The sequence below is a fragment of the Pipistrellus hanaki genome (assembly GCF_964339955.1).
Source record: "Pipistrellus hanaki genome assembly, chromosome: X".
Classification (NCBI taxonomy): Eukaryota; Metazoa; Chordata; class Mammalia; order Chiroptera; family Vespertilionidae; genus Pipistrellus; species Pipistrellus hanaki.
In genome coordinates, this window is record NC_140524.1 from 95,092,641 (window position 1) to 95,112,001 (window position 19,361).

The 19,361-nt window shown below is 37.4% G+C and overlaps 1 protein-coding gene across 8 annotated transcripts in view; it reads left to right on the forward strand.

The window, feature by feature from the left end:
• Nucleotides 1–19,361, forward strand: part of BCLAF3 (BCLAF1 and THRAP3 family member 3) — a 42,193-nt gene that overhangs the window by 11,481 nt on the left and 11,351 nt on the right. For 2 of the 8 annotated variants that reach the window (XM_084869568.1, XM_084869569.1), the window contains exons 4-10: nucleotides 1,620–1,792; nucleotides 3,640–3,757; nucleotides 4,443–4,503; nucleotides 5,982–6,097; nucleotides 12,600–12,702; nucleotides 14,923–15,012; nucleotides 17,747–17,902. In XM_084869568.1, the coding sequence (XP_084725694.1) occupies nucleotides 1,620–1,792; nucleotides 3,640–3,757; nucleotides 4,443–4,503; nucleotides 5,982–6,097; nucleotides 12,600–12,702; nucleotides 14,923–15,012; nucleotides 17,747–17,902 (817 nt within the window). The remainder of the gene's footprint in view (nucleotides 1–1,619; nucleotides 1,793–3,639; nucleotides 3,758–4,442; nucleotides 4,504–5,981; nucleotides 6,098–12,599; nucleotides 12,703–14,922; nucleotides 15,013–17,746; nucleotides 17,903–19,361) is intronic. The other 6 variants (XM_084869572.1, XM_084869573.1, XM_084869570.1 and 3 more) reach the window with 5 other exon arrangements.

Sequence of the window (19,361 nt, forward strand, 5' to 3'; positions counted from 1 at the left end):
TCTGTGCACATGTACACTCACACCCCCAAATGTATCCATTTGGTTGGTTTTTATTATATGAAGAAGTATCATTTTTTTCCAGTGGTGCTGCTGTATTTATTTATTGATTGCTTGGTTGGTTTTCTGGAGTAAGGAAAGCTTTGTTGATGGAGAAGGTACCAACCAAGAAGATGGGATCTATGCTGCTGTTACGTAAAACGCTGGAAGCCTGATACATAAAATTCATGCAAGAGTAGGCCTTCCTTCCGCCAGCTGCTGGCACTGGCTTCCCTCCAGCACCCAGAACCTGGGCTTGTCTCGCAGCCCCGGCTTTGGCTTTGTCCGAAAGGTGGTTTGGAAGGACGTCCGGTCTAATTAGAATATTATGCTTTTATTATAGATATTACATTTTTTTTTCTCTTGGATGTATTTTCAGAGCCTGTAGCATACTTATAAAGTACCCTAGCAGTTATAGATCTCAAATATTTGGACAGTGAACTTGATTTTTGGCAAGAGCCCAAAGCTATTTAGAGTTAAGTGCAGAGGAATAAGATGGGTGTAAGCTGGTTAGTGCCATTTTGTGTTCAAAATGAGGTATAAAGATAACATAATGAGACATTTTCTTCTCTGACACATAAGCCGCCTCCAGATGAAGAATTTAAGAGTGGTTTTAAGCAAGAGTAACATTCTTGAAATAAGATCTAGTTTCCCATTAGGGCACTTGGAAGAATTATGTTCATATGAATGCTTGACCTCAGGCATGTAAAGTAAAATAATCTGGATATCCATGAACTCAGTGCCATGACACTTTCCCATAGGGCTGTTGTAAAGATGAAATGACATCATGTTTGTAAGCTCTAAGCCCCTGTGTTTGGCATACGGTAAGCTCTCAATAATTGTTAGCTATGTGTCATAATAATAGCTTTATAATGGTACCTAAGGGTAAGGAGAGCTCTTAATGAAAGTTATAAAGATTCAGAAAGCATTAAAGTTGTAAGATAGCTGGGTTTATATAATAAACGGTAGCATTTCTTTAAGGATACATTTAGGATAAACACTATAATTAGTTCTAATGATCTTAACTTTGCTAACAACTGAGACTATTTTCTGAGAGTTTAGTAAGATTTTCTAAGTAATTAATCTCAACAGAATTTAATTTCAAAATATTATTCTAAGCTTCTCATTACTGATATAGAGATAGAAGGATTTCAGTGAAGTCAGAGATGTTATTATGTAGGATAACAGCTTTTAAAGTGTGGTATTTTAAGATACTATAAGCTTGCTGGATTTATAATTTTATGGATATTTGGGAGTAGAAAATCTAATTGATTATTTTTTGCATATAGAGTGTATTTAATGCTTTGCTGTATTGTTAAAGTAAGAATTATTTAACTCAGTATTTTTGAGATTCTTATTAAAGTGGCAAATATTTTATGATCTCTGATTTGAAAATAACTCAAAACCATGCATCTATAGCTATTTTCTTCGCATCATTGTACACATTTTATGGCATACAATGTAGTGCCTTAATTATAAGAAAAGATAAACATCTTTTTAGTTTTATAGCTATCTTGATTAATTTTTAGTAAGTGTTTTTCTCAGTAAAATACTTTCAAATTTATACTTACAAATTATCGTAGCATTCCTTTTAGCATGACAGAGAGACAGATGTCACGTGATCTGGTTGCTGTTGGCAGGAAAAGTGAGGACTTGGATCCAGCCTTTGAACAACTTGACTCAACTCAGAATACTGAAAACAAAGCTGCCGGAGAATTTGCTCAGGAAATCATAACTGTAATTCATGAAATTAAAGGTTGGTATATTTTGCACATACATTAGGGGTAACACAAGAATAATGTACTGACTTTTCACGAGATATAGAAAATCTGTGATATTGTAATAGTAATTCATATTCATTATCAGCTAGATCATTAATTAGCAAATCTATTGAAGAGAGTAGCAGATATTAATTCAAGCCTAGTTGTTTATTTAAGTATTATTTTAAAAAGTACTAGACTCTCAAGGTAGCATGACACCTAGGCCTAGTTATGCTTTATATATAGTTCCAATAACCTGGTGCTTCAACTCATAGTAAATTATAAATCAAAAGTTACAAAGGGAGAGGTTGCCTGCTGCAAAAGACCTGTGAATTGGAGCAGCAAGAAAAAATAACTGATAACGGAACATGAAGGAGGAAGCAACAACAAAAAAAAAATGAAATAAGAATTCTGGTGTGTCCTATCCGGTTTGGCTCAGTGGATAGAGCGTTGGCCTGCAGACTGAAAGGTCCCAGGTTCGATTCCGGCCAAGGGCATGTACCTTGGTTGCGGGCACACCCCCAGTAGAAGGTGTGCAGGAGGCAGCTGATCGATGTTTCTCTCTCATCGATGTTTCTAACTCTATTCATCTCCCTTCCTCTCTTTAAAAAAATCAATAAAATATATATTTTTTAAAAAGCTGGTGATATTCTTTTTTAAAAAAATACTTTTTCTTGATTTCATAGAGAGGAAGGGAAAAGGGGAGAGAGATAGAAACATCATTGAGAGAGAAAAATTGATTGGCTGCTTTCTGCACACCCCCATCTGGGGAATGAGCCTGTAACCCAGACATGTGCCCTGACCAAGAATGGAGTCTGAGACCTCCTAATTCATGGAATGACAATCAACTGAGCCACCACACAGGCTGGGCTGGTGATATTCTCAATGCCCCTGAGGGCATTATAGGACTTTGTGCCAGGAGGGTGATGCTTAGTGATCAATAATAGATTCCAGCTTGATTTGGCATACTTTATAACATTAGGGAGTTACATAATACGTACTTTAAAGATTTGCATTTACTTGTTTTGTTATGCTGGCCAATTTCTATTAATTGAAAAATTAGTCATGTAGAACAACTTTCCTAAATGATCCTGCATAAATAAGGCAATTATGGGTATTATAAACTAGACACCTTTGAGAATTCCAACATTTTTATTTTATATATCTCACTAGATAATTGCATTAATCTTTTCTTACATTCATAAAAATATATTTCAAAAATGAATTATTTTATCTGCATCCCTCGAACTAAGGCATATATTTACTTAGAAATATAAGGTCTAAAACAATTTCCCTTCTTAGTTCCAGCCCCTCTTACCCAAAGGAAGTGTGATTCTTGGCAGAAAGGGAGCTGGCATAGCTGATTTCAGAATGTCTTCATGAACTTCCGTTAATGTTAAATGGCATTAGGAGGCCTTCTGTGATATGTAAACATAACATTTAACATTTATTCAGAATCATTTTTATATTTCTGGGTTGTTTTTAGAGTTACTTTTCACTTGAGGTGAACTAGAGCTTCTCAATTACAGTAAGTAGTTCCTGTCTTGGAGGAGAAAGCTCCTCACTTTGAGGAAGCTACTGTCTTTGTCCCCAGTAAGTAAGCAGGCATGCCAAATAGGAACAGCATCTATGGTTTAATAAATCAGGTTTGTTAGTATTGCTTGGGCTTGAGAAAGCATGACAGCACTGCGAATTAGTCTGTGGAATGTTAGGTCCCACATATTTCAAGAGAAAACAGTTTGGATGATTTTTAATAATCACTTCTTCCTGTGCTTATATATATAATCTTTTAAAAGCAATCAGTTTTACACTGAGATAAAACTTTCTCTCCCCTCCCCCCCAGCAAATCATTTTCCATCACCTGGCATTACTCTACATGAGCGTTTCTCAAAAATACAAGATACACAAGCTACAGAAGGCGCAAAAGAAACTAAACCGACTTTAGATCCAGAAATGTGCAGGTAATGATTAATTAGTGTATGCCCACTTAACTCCTGTGAATAAGCCTCGGAAGAGATGCGGGAAGGTGCCGCCTCTTGGGCTTGCTGTAGACTCCAGGACTGGATTTCCTCCCTAACAATAGGACAAACACAAGCGGGTACTGGGCCTGTGCACTGTGATGGGATAGGTTGTCCTGAAGCCATTGACTAGCACTGTTTAATGTGGAGGACTTTGAAAATATTTTCCTACCTAACTTGGATTCTGCTATGTCTATAGTAATTGCCTAGCGAAGTTCTCACTGGAAGAATGAAAGACAGTTGTTGAGCCATTGAAATCATGGGTTGCTTCATGTGGTCAGAAATGGCTGTTCTGAGAACAGCTGGATGAAAACATATGTGTCTGCTGCTACTGGCACCTGTTTTTTGAGCTGAGTTGAATCAATGTTACACTGCAGCAGATCACTGGAGTAAAGTTTGAGGTTATACAGACTCGTGATTTGAGAATCACTAAGGTGTCTCTGGGGTGTTCAAAGGACATGTATGTCTTGGGAAACTGCCACATAGATGAAGAACTACCTGGTGGCAAGTTTCTTTTGCTTCCTCCAAGACATACCAGTTTTACTTCAAATTCCATTCTGTAGTAATGGAATCGAGGTATCAGGGTATAACATAATTGTTTGGTTGTAATATGCCTTTATTATTTTAGGAAAATAGACATGTGTTTGGCCGAGCTTCGGAATAAAAATACGGTATGTGATTCAGAACAGGTAAGTGGATACAATTCTTGTTGAGGGATGATTTTATCGTTGGCATAAGGAACAGGAAAGGGAACTGGGGATTGGGAGTAACAATAAGGGAATTAAAGGAGATGAAGAATAAGGATTTGAATAAGAATCTGAAACTTACAAAGCTCTCCATGGGATTCTAGTTATTGGCCAGGCTGTAGAAAGACAACTGACAAAAGACAAGAGAGACAGTCCCTAAAGGCAACAGCTTTGTAAAATCGACACAGAATTAGAACATTTAATATTCATTCCAAAACTTTACACTGCAAAGCTTCTAGAAAGTATGTTTGATACCTAGTTTTTCCAAAGTATACTTGCATAATGTCTTTTTAAGTTGTATATAGAGTAGAATGCAAAAGCACTTAGTTTTATTTGATATTGCCCTTCTGTTTATTGTAAAATGTGTGAAAGGGCATATGGAATATGAACTAGAAAAATAATGGAAATAATACTGACTTTTTTTTATTGTCACCTGTTGTGTGTGGTGGTTCTCACCCCAAGCCTCCCATCACTCCCACCCATTTCTTGGCTAATTAGAAAAGCTATCTTAACTAGCCAAGGGGGAAGAAAACTGGCTCTTATTTTAGAAGTATATTAAGTTCTAAAAGAGCTGCTGGTTTATTCATTGAGAGTAAAGAGTTTTTGTTAAGGGGAGAATTTAATACATTTCTGATAGAATAAATAAATAATTGTTTTACTTGTGAATGGTTACAATTTTTATTGAACTTAAGGAGTTAGGTTAGTTTATTAAATAATTGAAATTTTCAGAAAATTTCTACTTATCAAAGTACTGTAATCAACTGAAAGGAAATTTGAGTGTTTTTAGAAATTAGAGGCTAAAAAAAAATCCTCTAACCCTTAACACAAAATCTGGTTCGGGCAGTCCTACATCTGGCATTTTAGCATAGTCACTATCATAGGATAGGCAGTTCTCCATGCTTTTTTTCTTTTTAAACTGTAGTAATACTTTTTATGTAAAAAGCTCTGAATTCCCAAGCCCTTTTATGATTGAGACTTTTAAGTTTCAATTAAATTTTTTTTTCAAACACTTTTCAGTAAGTGTTTTTCTATGCTAACTTCTACATTAGCATAATTTAAATGCTTGTACATTATTCCTTTGACTTAAATTTACCATAAAATCATTCTTCCCTTCCCCTTTAATTTTTTTAATATTTAAGTTGCTTTCCATTGTTTTTTTGTTGTTATTTTAAACATAGCACTTTGAATATATTTGGGTAGATAGCCTTTTCTTTTGGGATAGAGTCCCAGAGTGGGATTCCTGCTTCAGTGCCATAAGCTTTACTTACTCTGGAGCTAATAATATTTTTATCAGTTTGCACTACAATTAGTAGGATGAGTACAAGGTAACTTATTTAGGACTTTTACTTAAGGTTCTTTTTAGATATGGTCTTTGTGCAACTAACAATGTGAATGGTTTGTCTTCTGTCAAAATTCCTCAGACTCTGGTCAAAGTAATAGATCCAAATGACCTACGACATGACATTGAAAGAAGGAGAAAGGAACGGTTACAGAATGAAGATGAGCACAGTTTTCACATAGATAGCGCTGCAGAGAGGTAATCAGTAGATGAAAAACATCCTGTTATCAGGGAGTTTTTGGTATCAGTGTATATTTTTCAATATTTCTGTGTGTGGTGATAATTTTCATTTTAGCGGAGGGATTTAATCCTTCAAATCTATTTTATATGTTTAGGTAGAATGTATTAAAAGTTATTCACTGATCCTCATATGCTGTTTGATTTAAACAACAAGAATTATGAGGAGCAGGTGAATATTTGAGGTCTTGATAATTTGAGAAAGGAATATAATAGCTTTTTAAATATTAGCAAGGGCCAGGACCAGCAAGTTTATTGATTATTTGGCTCTAGCTGATTCAAACTTGGACACATTTGGCCCTTTAGATTCTGGTATTCTTTGAATATTGCAAAATTTGCTGAGGTCAGTGCAGTTCTCTTTCAGAACTCTTGATGAATGTCTGACCATAAAACAGGCAGGTGTAGTAGAAAATGCAAAGGAACCCTAGCCGGTTTGGCTCAGTGGCTAGAGCGTTGGCCAGCGATGGAAGGATTCTGGGTTCAGTTCTGTTCAAGGGCACATGCCCGGCTTGTGGGCTCAATCCCCAGTAGGGGGCATGCAGGAGGTAGCCCATCAATGATTCTCTCTCATCATTAATGTTTCTATCTCTCTCTCTCTTCCCTCCTCTCTGAAATAAATAAAAATATATTTAAAAAAGAAAAGAAAATGTAAAGGAGACCGGAGTTTGAACCCCACCTCTGCCAGGCTGTAAGCTCTTGGACATACTTGCTTAGTTTCTTCTCTAAAAATGAGAATACTTAATTGGCAATGGAGAAGTTAGAATAGTAAATGGGCTGGTACATGCAAAATACATCTACTGACAATTGATTGGCAGTAGATTCTTGTTTTTCTTTCCCCATACTTAATGCCTCTTTTTAGGGGATCTGGGTATTGTAGGATGGCCCAAGTTCATTTCTAGTTCTAAAAATTATGTGGAACTCATGGCAATGGTGGGACCCCATGTGATTATGTAGTATAATTGAATGGGACAAAATTTCCAGTTCACCCTAATAGTCCTCATGCTATTTGGATCACCCAGAAAATGTAAATATATGACTAGAAAAGGCAAATGCTTATTCCCTTTCCATGGTCCTTAGTGTCAAATTACTGATATTTGACTAGACTTTTATATGTATGTATGTATGTGTGTGTGTGTGTATGTGTGTGTGTGTGTGTGTGTGTGTGTGTGTGTGTGTGTATTTCAGAGAGGAAGGAAGAGGGAAAGAGAGAGAAACATCCATGATGAGAGAGAATCATGGATTGGCTGCCTCCTGCAAGTCCCCCACTGGGAATTGAGCCCACAACGTAGGCGCGTGCCCTTGACCAGAATTGAACCCGGGATCCTTCCATCTGTAGGCTGACGCTCTAACTACTGGGCAAAACAGGCTAGGGCTTAACTAGACTTTTAAGTCAAGTCTATGATTAACTAAGTCTTAAGTAAAAATATATGGAGTTTGTTTAAAACTGGACTTGATTCTGACAAAAATTTGGGGCCAATGAAAAGATAGCAAAACTGTATTGAGGCATATAAAAAATTGAAAGTAAAATAGTAGCTCAGCCTTCGAGGCTCAGTGGTTGAGCGTTGGCTTATGAACCAGGAGGTGACGGTTCAGGCTGTAGGCTTGATCCCCACTGTGGGGCATGAAGGAGGCAACCAATCAATGATTCTCTCTCATCATTCTCTCTCATCGTTCTCTCTCTCCCTCTTCCTTCCTTTCCGGAAAAAAAAAAAAGTATATGTTTTTTAAAAGTTTAAATCTCATTCCTTGGTGGGTGAAAGTGTCCAGTTTCCTAAGATGACACAGCATGACTGCTATTTAGTGACACAAGCTCTCATGCTTTTCTTGACTCAGCAAGTGTAAGAGACTCAGTGTACAAAAGAAAGAGGATTTTAAAACTAAGATAATCATATTATAAAGACCACGAATGCTTCAGAATATATCTTCACCCTTTGAGCACTGAATTCAACGCCTGGCTCTGTAGTGACTGACATTAAACAATACATTTCATCTCTATTTCCTCGGCTGCAAAACAGAGATAAGAATGAGACTTACAACACAGTGGTAGCTAAGGCTAAGTAGAGTGATGCATGCAAGGTCCAGAGTAGCTGGTCAGTGATACCTATGTCATTGTTAGCTTTGAGGATGGTGTTGTGGCATGCAAAGATTTTTTTTCCTGCAAGATGTCTTTTGCTGGGTCAGATGGTGGTGTAGTGGAACCATGAAGTTTTGTGTGTTTTTTTAATTGAGATATTGCCATAAAATTCACCCTTTGAAAGTGAATGAACAATTCAGTATTTTTTTAGTATACTCACAGAGTTGTACAACTGTTACCACTATCTAATTCCAGAGCATTTTCATCACGCCCAAAAGAAACCCTATACCCATTAGTTGTCACTTCTTATATCCCCCCCACCCCCGCCCCTGGCAACCACTCGTCTACTTTTGTCCATTTTGCTTTGACTATTCTTGACATTTCATATAATTGCAGGCATCTAATATGTGGCCTTTTGTGACTGTTTTCATGCACCATAATATTTTTTTAAAAATATTTTTATTGATTTTTTACAGAGAGGAACGGAGAGAGATAGAAGAGTTAGAAAAATCGATGAGAGAGAATCATCGATCAGCTGCCTCTTGCACACCCCCTACTGGAGATGTGCCCGCAACCAAGGTACATGCCCTTGACCAGAATCGAACCTGGGACCTTTCAGTCGCAGGCCGATGCTTTATGCACTGAGCCAAACCGGTTTCGGCGCACCATAATATTTTTAACATTCCTCTATGTAGCATGAATATTCCTTTTATGGCTGAATAATATTCCATTGTGTGGACATGCCACATTCTGTTTACCCATTCACCAATTGATGGATATTTGGGCTGTTTCTACTGTTTGGCAATTGTAAATAATGGTGCTGTGAACATTTGTGTGCAGTTTTTTTGTGGACATATGTTCTCATTTCTGTATATACTTAGGATTGCAATTGCTGGGTCATTGATAACTTTGCTGAACTAGGATTAACTTTATAAAAATATTTTATTCATATAGTCAACCAATATTTATATATTTAATTTCTATGTTTTAGTCATTATTCTAAGCACTGGGCATACAGTGAAAAACTGTGTACCAAGCATTTGCCCTCATGGAGCTTATAATTTAATGGTAAGAGAAAGAAAAAATAGCAAATAAATAGATTTCAGTCAGGGTAGGTGAAAGTAAGGCAGAGAGGAACTTTAATAGAGTGAGTGTGTGTTATGTTTTTACTTACGATAGTTATAGAATGCACTTATGTTTGTGTGGGTTTTTTTTTAATTGAGCAGGGATGTGAGTTATGTGAGTTAGCCACAGGGTTTTTTTTTTTTTTTTTTGAAGGGATAGTGCAAATGTGAAGACCTTGAGGCAGAATCACACTTGCTCTTGTCTAACGATTAGAAAGGGGCCAGTGAGGTAGGAACACAGTGCAAAAGGGAGAGAGTTTGATGAGGCCAAATCACAAAGGGCATTGGAGAACATGAAGACTTAGTAATTTACTCTGGGAGAGATTAGAAAACATTTTGGTTTCTAACCTGAGAAGAGATATAATCTCATTAAGTTTTAAAAAGACCACTCTGCTTGTTGGGTGGAAAATGAACTGTAAGAGCTAGAGGAACAATTCTTTCTTTCTCGTGTAAAAAAAAAAAAAAAAAAAATCAGAGGCAGCAAGTGAGAGCATGGTAGGGTGGAGCCACTGGAAGCAGGCTCCTTCGATCTTACTCCAGATAGCCCCTGCACACGGCACTTGCCTGGTGGTCCAAGATGAGCATTTGTGCCCTAGCCATCATGTCCACGTTCCTGCCTTTTCTTCGAAGACTTCCTGGAATTTACATGTGATGCTTTGGCATCATCGATCTTAACTTAGTCTCCTGGCCATGCCTAGCTGCAGGGAGGCTGGGAAATGTGTTCTTTAACTTGGACACTCATTTGCCTGTCAAAAATCAAATATCAAAAAGTTACAAAAGTTTTACTGTGATAAAATATGCATATCATACATTTTACCATTTTTAAGTGTACAGTTAATTGGCATTAGGGACATTCACAATGTTGTGCAGCCATTACCACTGTTCACTTCCAGAAGTTTTTAATCTTCTTAAACAGAAACTCTGTACCAAGTAAACTCTGACTCTCCATGCACCGTGCCCCCAGCCCCTGATATTCTTTCTGTCTCTCTGAATTTGCCTATTGTAGATATATATATGTAGAATCTTACAGTAGTCCTCCTTTTGTGTCTGGCTTATTTGACTTATAATGTTTTCATCCATGTTGTGTCATATGTCAGAATTCTATTCTTTTTTTAAACTTCATTCCTTTATAAAGCGGAATGATATTCCATTGTATGGCTACCCTCATCTTGTTTATCTGTTTTTCTGTTAATGGACATATGGGTTTCCATCTTTTGGCTACTGTGAACATTGGTATTTTCATATTCTTTATTATACCACTCTAGTGGGTATAAAGTACTATTTTATTGGCATTTTCATTTGCATTTCTCTAATGGCTAATGCTATTGAGCATCTTTCCATGTGCTTTTTCTGTCTTCTTTGGAAACTCTCTATTCAAATTCTTTGTCCATTTTAAAATTGGATTCTTGTATTTGTATTATTGAGGTGTAAGGGTTATTTATAATTCTGGATACCATGCCCTTATCAGATATACACTTTGCACAGAGGATCTTTTAAAGTCCATCATTTTGGTTATAGAAGTAGTAGGACATGCTAGTAGTAAATATCTGAAAAAATATAACAAATATGAAAAACAAAAACATAAGACATTCTTGATTTAATTAGTTAGAGATGACCACTGTTAATATTTAGTACATTTTCTATCATTTACTTATTTCTGGGCGTATATATGTATATTTTAAATAATTGAAATTATCCTTATGATGTGGCTTTGCACCCTATTTTTTTGATTTACTATCATTATCAGGAGCATTTTGACAGAACATAGGGTGGGGTTTTATTTGTGTGGGTTTTTGTTTTTTTTACATTTCAAAAAATCCTGAGGGGCTAATTCATGTCAGGTTCTGGGGTCAGAGCTGGGGCCACAAAACGAACCATCCACGGTGCCTCCTCTGAAGGGATCTCAGCTTGCAGGGTGACACAGACAGGTGCCCCAGAAGTTACAAACGTAAGTGATCATATAGAGACCTGAGATGCTACATATGCAATTAGCAGGGGTCTGGGAAAGCCTTCCTGGAACAGCTGCAAGTGGAGCTAAATCTGGAAGCTGCTCTAAGCTAGAAGGAACTTACAACAGAAGGAAGTGCACATGCAAAGGCGGGGGAACAGGAGCCACGTGCAGCTAAACATTCCTAAAGCTCTGTGTGCATGCTGCGGAGGGAGATTGGAATGAGGCAGCCAGGCAAGGCAGCAAGGGACAGAGCAAGAAGGGCCCCAGGGATCACGATGAAGAGAGTGGATTTTGTCCCCATGTCACCGAGGGACAGAGACCTGTGGGATGGACGAAGCAGGGCCAAGGGGGTGAGGCATTTGTCCACTGTAGAGCAGAAAGGGTCTGAGGAGCACATGGGGAGATGTGAGATGGAAAGGGAGAAGACTCCGAGGGCTATGGGAATGAGGCCCCAGGGCTGGAGGATAAGCTAGGAAAGGACCTTTCCCTCCCACACAGGGCTGCCCTCTCTGGGAAGAGCCCTGTGGGCTTCTGGGCCTAGTGGTGACAGTAGAGGGGGCTGTCCTTAGCGTTAGTGACCCAGCAGTGTCAGGGGCCCCAGCTCTGTCATGAGGGGACTTTGAGCCCATCACACACCTCATCTCTGGTGCTTTCATCAACAAGAGTCTGTCGGCAAGAGGGACCCAATGCTGCCAAAGGCTCAAGAGCAGTTACTCTCTACCTTCAGAAAATACACATTCTCGCCGAAACCGGTTTGGCTCAGTGGATAGAGCATCAGCCAGCGGACTGAAGGGTCCCGGGTTTGATTCTGGTCAAGAGCATGTACCTTGGTTGCAGGCACATTCCCAGTAGGGGGCGTGGAAGACGCAGCTGATCTATGACTCTCTAATTGATGTTTCTAACTCTCTATTTCTCTCCCTTCCTCTCTGTAAAAAAAAAAAACAAAAAAACAAAAAAAAAACAATAAAATATATTTAAAACAAAACTTTATTTTAAAAAAAATAAAGAAAGAAAATATACATTCTCATGGTGTCAAGGGAGGCCTGTCCTTGGACCCCCAGATTGAGAATGCTGGTCCAAGGAATACTGTTTTACCCCCGTTGCTAGCTTCCACTCAGATAAATAATGTTTGCTGAAAAGTGAAGGTTCGAACCCTGAAAACTATCATTTGCGATTTTAGTAGTGGTAGATCATTTGAGATTATTTTTACTGTTGTGCCACTTTGTCTCTGAATGGGGTAATTTGATTTCATGTTTATTTGTTGGGTGAAGATACACTAATAAAAGATTCTTATTTTCTGTCTCATTTTATTAGGAATAATCAGTTTTCCTGCTTTCCATCTCATGCTGATAGCTTCCAATACCCTCAAAGTATTATACAGCCGAATTTTAGAAAGTTTATTCAGACTCCTTATGTGGTAAGATTGCATTTCTAAATTTTTCATTTTGTACGTTCTGTCCTCACCTATATCTACATGTTCAGGGTTCACCAATACTTTTTATAATATTTGTAACTAATTGTTCAGTAAGTATGGGTTATAATTCTTATGTTTAACATTAAGATTCTGTTGAGGCATGTAGTTATGACATAAGAAATGGTCATCTCTTATTTGATTTAGCAGGATTTTATTGCACTTATTATAGTACTAGCTTTCTTAAGAACACAGGATGTTATTAAGGTATAACTTACTTACCATGAAATTCACCTGTTTGAGGGTATGATTTAATAATTTTTTATACCAAGATGTGTAACCATTACCGTAATCTAGTTTTAGAACATTTTTGTGACCCCAATAAGAGCCCTTAGGCATGCTAACTACTAATCTATTTTTTGTTTTAAAGATTTGCCTTTTCAGCCGAAACCGGTTTGGCTCAATGGATAGAGCGTCGGCTTGGGGACTGAAGGGACCCGGGTTCGATTCCGGTCAAGGGCATGTACCTTGGTTGCGGGCATATCCCCAGTAGGGGGAGTGCAAGAGGCAGCTGATCGATGACTCTCTCTCATCAATGTTTCTAACTCTCTATCTCTCTCCCTTCCTCTCTGTACAAAATCAATAAAATATATTTAAAAAAAAAAAAAAAAAAAGATTTGCCTTTTCATAGGGCAGTTCACAAATGGCAGCTGGCTTCCATGAGAACAAGCAAGTGATGGCTAGAAAGATAGACGCCAGAGTGTGCTTGTAACCTACTCTCAGAGGTGACATTCCATCACTTCTACAGTTCTCTATTTGTAAGAGCAAGTCCACACTCAAAGGAAGGGGGTGGCATAGGGGCCTGCTCCGAAGCTGCCGGTAGAGTCCTCCCACTGGCTTCCATATCCTTCTCCTTCCTTCTTCCCAGGTCCCCGAAAGTCTCATCTCATTGCATGTATCTTTATGCACTTATTCGAATTTATAGACTTAGTATAAATTCAAGATGACTACTATGAAAATGGTTTTATGTGACTTTAAAAAATGTTTTGTTTTTTTTTTTAACTGATTTCAGAGAGGAAGAGAGAGATAGAAACATCAATGATGGGAGAAAATCATTGATCCGCTGCCTCCTGCATGCCTCACACTTGGGATCAAGCCTGCCACCCAGGTCCTGACCTGGAATGGAACCATGGCCTCCTGGTTCATAGGTCAATGGTCAACCACTGAGCTGTGCCAGCCAGGCTGTGACTTTTTTTTTTTTTTTAAACTGAGGAGAGAGGTAAAGGTATGAAAGAGGTAGATTTGTGACAAGTATAGACTCAAATGGAATAAAGAGAAGGCTATAAGACTACTAGAGACCTGGTGCATGACATTGTGCACTGGAGCAGGGAGGGGGATTAATAGGGAAGTCTGCTTAGCCTGGCCTATGCCCTTTAGCAGTCTGAGAACCCTCAGGGGATGTCCACCTGATAGCTTAGGCCCACTCCCCCCACCGCAGCTGCACTTGCCAGCCAAGCACAGCCATCAGCTCTGCTTGTGGCTGAGTGGCGCTCCCCCTGTGAGAGTGCACCGACCACCAGGGGGCAGCTCCTGCATCGAGTGTCTGCCCCCTCTTGGTCAGTGTGCGTCATAGTGACCAGTGGTTCTGCCTTTTGGTTGATTTGCATATTACCCTTTTATTATATAGGATTACTTTGGGGAAAAAGAAACCATCTTTCAGAATAGGCCCTATCTTTTCTGTTCCCACCAAAAGATTCAGGTTCTTTGTAGTTACTGTCTTAATACTCTGACTAGTCATGGCAGGAGCATTTACTCAAATCATTGATCCGAGTCAGCAAAACTACCTCCTGTAGTGTTGGGAATTTGTTTTGTTAGACATTGGGGATTCTAGCAACTCCTGATAATGGGTTTGTTTCTCTTCTGCATGCTTGAATAAATCCTACACTTTTAGTCCATTTTGTAAAAGTTACCTATTGTGTTATACAGGAGTATTTTTTTTACATTTCTCATGTTCGTGAATTAAACTAGCCTTCACAAACTAGCACGGGTTATGTGAAGGAAGATGTGTGTATGTTCCTATAGTTAAGCTACATGCAACATATTTTATGTTCTTAATCCTATACATTTAAAATGGGTGTTTAATGATAAAATGAAGTTTCATCCCACAGTTTACTTAAAAGTAAACTTTAACATGAATTAACCCACGCTAATCCTTTTTTCACACAGGATTATACTATGCAGAGAAAAGACATTATTCACTACGCATTTCAAGTTCAGAGCAACCCTCAAAACATGAGAGGCTTTGGACCTCCTAAGGTATTAAGTGGTATTTTCCATTTAATTCTAGCTTTTGGTTTATGCTTTGAACATAATGTTCTAAGTAATGGCTAAATTCAAAGATGTTTATAGTAGCTACAAACTTCTTTCTGACACTTAGAGTTAACTTTAATCAATTTAATGATGACCTCTTTCCTCAGGACTTGATTTTCAACTTTTTTTTGTAGCCAGTGGAACATTTTTACAAGCATTACATGGAAATACAAATACATAAAAATTACCCACAGTGGCTTTCAGTGGGGAGGCAGGCCAGGTCCCAAACCCTTTTTCTAAGTCTGTCCCTTTATCTCTAAGACGTAAGTGCCTAGCTATAGAACCTTCTCCAGGATTTACAGATTAAAGAAAACCTGCCCACACATAGACATGCAGCCCTCAGAGGCCTTCTGGATTGACCATCAGAGAAAGATTCTGGTCCAGGAAGCTTTGTTAAAGATTTTCCATCGCATTCTTCGTGTACAGCTATGTCTTATGTGATCGTTTTAATTAACCAACGTGTTTGACTATCCAGATAAGCTCATCCCCCGATGTAGGGGATAAGAATATAGTGCAAAGGAGTGTGTTTCTCTTTGCTTGCTCTCAGAAGCTGGAGTGCTTTTTAAATCCACTTGGACTGATTTTCCTGCTTATGATAGGTACTTTATTCATATTTTCACCCCACAGTGTCTTCCGTCCCCCGAAAAAAGGAGAAGAATCTGAGATTTTTGTGTGTGAAAGGGGCAAGCAGGGTGGGTGGAGTAGTTGGCTCAGTAGGAAGTTAGTATGAGCAGAAAGGTATTATAAACTGTCGCCAAGCCATAGAGTAGGAGGGTAGCTGAGTGATCTGTTAATACAAGGCTTCTTGAGAGTCAAAATTTTTAGATGTCAAGAGATTTTTTCCATTGGGAGCAACACAATTAGTAGGCATTGAGTAGATAGTATTTTAGCCAGTAATTCATGTAGCTAAAAACACATGTGACATTAGGTTTTCGAAAATACCTATGACCGTAGAATATAGACACATTTTATACCATCTTTTAATGTCTTGAGGCATAAAATCATTAACTGAAAATGTGACGTCTGTATAGCTCAGGGACTGTGTCAATGGACTTTCAGATTTAAGTGCTTCCTACATGTTGTTCTGTTCATTGGTCAGATATAGTGGATTGTAGTGTTTTTCTACAATTGTTATGAGTTGTTTCGTGTTATCCCTTCTCCTTAATGAAAAATTCATTGACATTAATTATAAATTAAAAAAATATATGCAGTAATTTTCTTGACCATTCATTTGAAGCTGTGTAACATCATATGATTATTTGGAAGTCTACAATCCTTTATAGTAAAACAGGAGGAGGAAATAGTCCTTCCTAAGAAAAGTTGATTAAAATTTACTTTTTATATTAATTGGACTAATTCAAAGCCAGAATTACTAATCACCTTATGAGATATGTAACAATGGACATTGTAAATAGTATGCAGATAGTTTTAACAAAATTACAGTCTCATTATAATTCTGTTTTACCCGAATTTTTTGTAGTCTTAAAAAAATAACTGAAAAATAGGTGTGGCATAAATACTTTTTATAAACTTATATACTTCTTTATGCATGCCGTACCCATTGTTAAATAATTGTGGAAAGAGAAATATACTTAGTTTTTATAATTTCTCCATTATTATACACCATTTATACATTTTTCACATGGGAAACACAACAGCTCATGGTCATTTTACATCTATTGTAATTTTGGGCAGTCTTTTGAAGTATAATTCTTATCTCGAAAATATTTGCTAATGGATTTTTTATGTTAAAGAAAGATGAGTTTTCCCTGGCTAGGTGGCCCAGTTGCCTGGAGCATCGTCCTGAGCACCAAAAAGATTTCGGGTTTGATTCCTGGTCAGAGTGTGTTGGGGAGGCAGCCGATGGATGGTTCTCTCTCACATCGATGTTTCTCTCTCTCCCCCCTCCCCACTTCTCCTCTCTCTCAAATCAATGAAAACATATGCTCAGGTGAGGATTAAGAAATAAATATTGGCTTGGAAGGTACTGACAATAATCAAGTTAAGATTTTTTAATCTTAAAAAGACGTTGATACTTAATATCTTCCCCTCTATTTGTGATTTGTAATATTTCACTATGAATAAGAAGGATAATTTTAGCTCATTAGAGGTTTTGGAAGTTGTATTTTTCTTAGCATGGTCAATTTCAAGAATTTCAAAATTTTTTTAATTTAACGGTTTTAAAAAATGGTTTTATGTGAATTTTAAAATTTTTATATAAGCCTTGGCCAGCATGGCTCAGTTGTTTGGAGCATCATCCTATGTACCAAGAGGTGGCGGGTTCGATTCCCAGTCAGGGTACATATCCACGTTGCAGTTTCCATCCCTGGTCCGGGCATGTGTGGGAGGCAATTGATCAGTCTCTCTCTCTCTCTCTCTCTCTCTATCTATCTATCTCTCCCCCCCCCCCAATCTGTCTCTCCGTCTGTCTCTCCGTCTGTCTCTCTCTCCCCTCCCTTTCTCTCTTTAAAATCAATGCAAAAAGTTAAAAAAAAATTAACTAGGAAACTAGTTTGAGGAAAATGTACTTTATGTCCATCATTAACCTCTTCCCTTTTAATATTTGTAGTGCCTAGAATCAAGGGCAGCCCTACATACCAGACATTTTTCCATTTCTTATGCTAATAAAGTAGATTTGGAAGCTCTAGTTTTAAGATTTAATTATTTTTTTCCTTTACAGAACTACTTTAGAGGTGGCAGACTGCAGCCCCATTATAAATCAGGCCTAGTAAAGAAGAGCTTGAACATTCAGGCTAAATATCAGCGTTTACGGTATGCTGGTTCAAAGGGATTTTTCACTAATAAATTCAGAGAAAGATTGCTGAGGAGGAAAAAGGTTAGTTGGATTATGATTCATTAAAAATACTGAGTGACTTTGGAACTCATAAATTATCTCTGTTTAATAGATAAGTTGAGTTTTTAATTTAATTTGACTTGGCAAACAACCTACATTTCAGAAATACTCATTGTATAATAGTGGCAGAAAAACTTCAAGGAGCAGTGGTAATAGAGCTGTGAGACTGTTTAATCTGAAAATGCTTTTAGCTGTTATACCTCAAATATTTTTAATATGCCAGCTGTTGAAACTTTTTACCTTAGAATATCTCCTCTATGATTCATTTTTGAAATGGAAATTCAGGTAAAAATTTTTAATTGATATATTTTAGCCTTATAAAATGTGAATTACCTAAGTACCAAAAAATATTGAACTGACTAGAGAAAAGGGGTGAATAATTGCAAAATATGCTAACTCTTCTTTTGCCCCTACTCATATATGCTTTATTTTGATAAAATATATAACAAATTTTGCCATTTTAACCATTTTTAGGTATATAATTCAATGGTATTAATTACATTCAGAATGCTGTGTAAGCATCACTACTTTATGCTAACTCTTCATGTTAATGAAAAGTTTCTTGTCCTGCTGGCATGGCTGAGTGGTTGAGTGTCAACCTATGAACCAGGAGGTTATGGTTCGATTCCTGGTCAGGGCACATGCCTGGATTATAGGCTTGATCCCCAGTGTGGGGCATGCAGGAGACAGCCAGTCAATGATTCTCTCTCATTATTTGATGTTTCTTTCTATCTCTCCCTTTCCCTTCTTCTCTAAAATAAATAAATAAATATTTTCAGAAAAGTTTCTTTACTTGATCATTTGAATTTCATACTCTTTTAGTTGTAGATAGATCTTATTTAAATTTGCCATATTGGTATTTGAAAATACAGCATCAATATGATATAAGATTACATTCTATACATATTTTAAATGAGAATAATAGCATTATATCAGTTACGGGAGGTTATTTTGTCAATATTTTTACTAATCTTTGTTTATAATTATGGGCTAACATTTTCTTATGAGAAATATCAGTATATTTACTGTTGCTATCAAATAGTCCAACTGTGGTTTCATAAATTTATTAACCATTAATGTCTCCTTAAATACTCATACCTGTGAAGCCTTTTCACTGAGCTTGCTTAGTGGTTTTAGTAAAACTTGTTTTTTTAAAACATGGATCAATAGAATGGAGTTGACAACTGATTTTTTAAAAAGTTTTAAAATTAGATATAATACCTTCTGAACCTCTATCACCCCCTAATTGTAATTGAGTACCTTTGAAGAGGTTTCTAATTTCACTGTGTATGTCATCCTAGGTGTTATGAAAGTCATCTCTACTTTAAAAATGGAGTGAAATTGCTATAATTTCCCCCTCTTGTATCCCCTCCCTGCTGTTGGATTGAGGTGCTGCTTCTCTCCCTGCCTTGTGTGGCAAATTTCTTTGCAGCAGACCTTC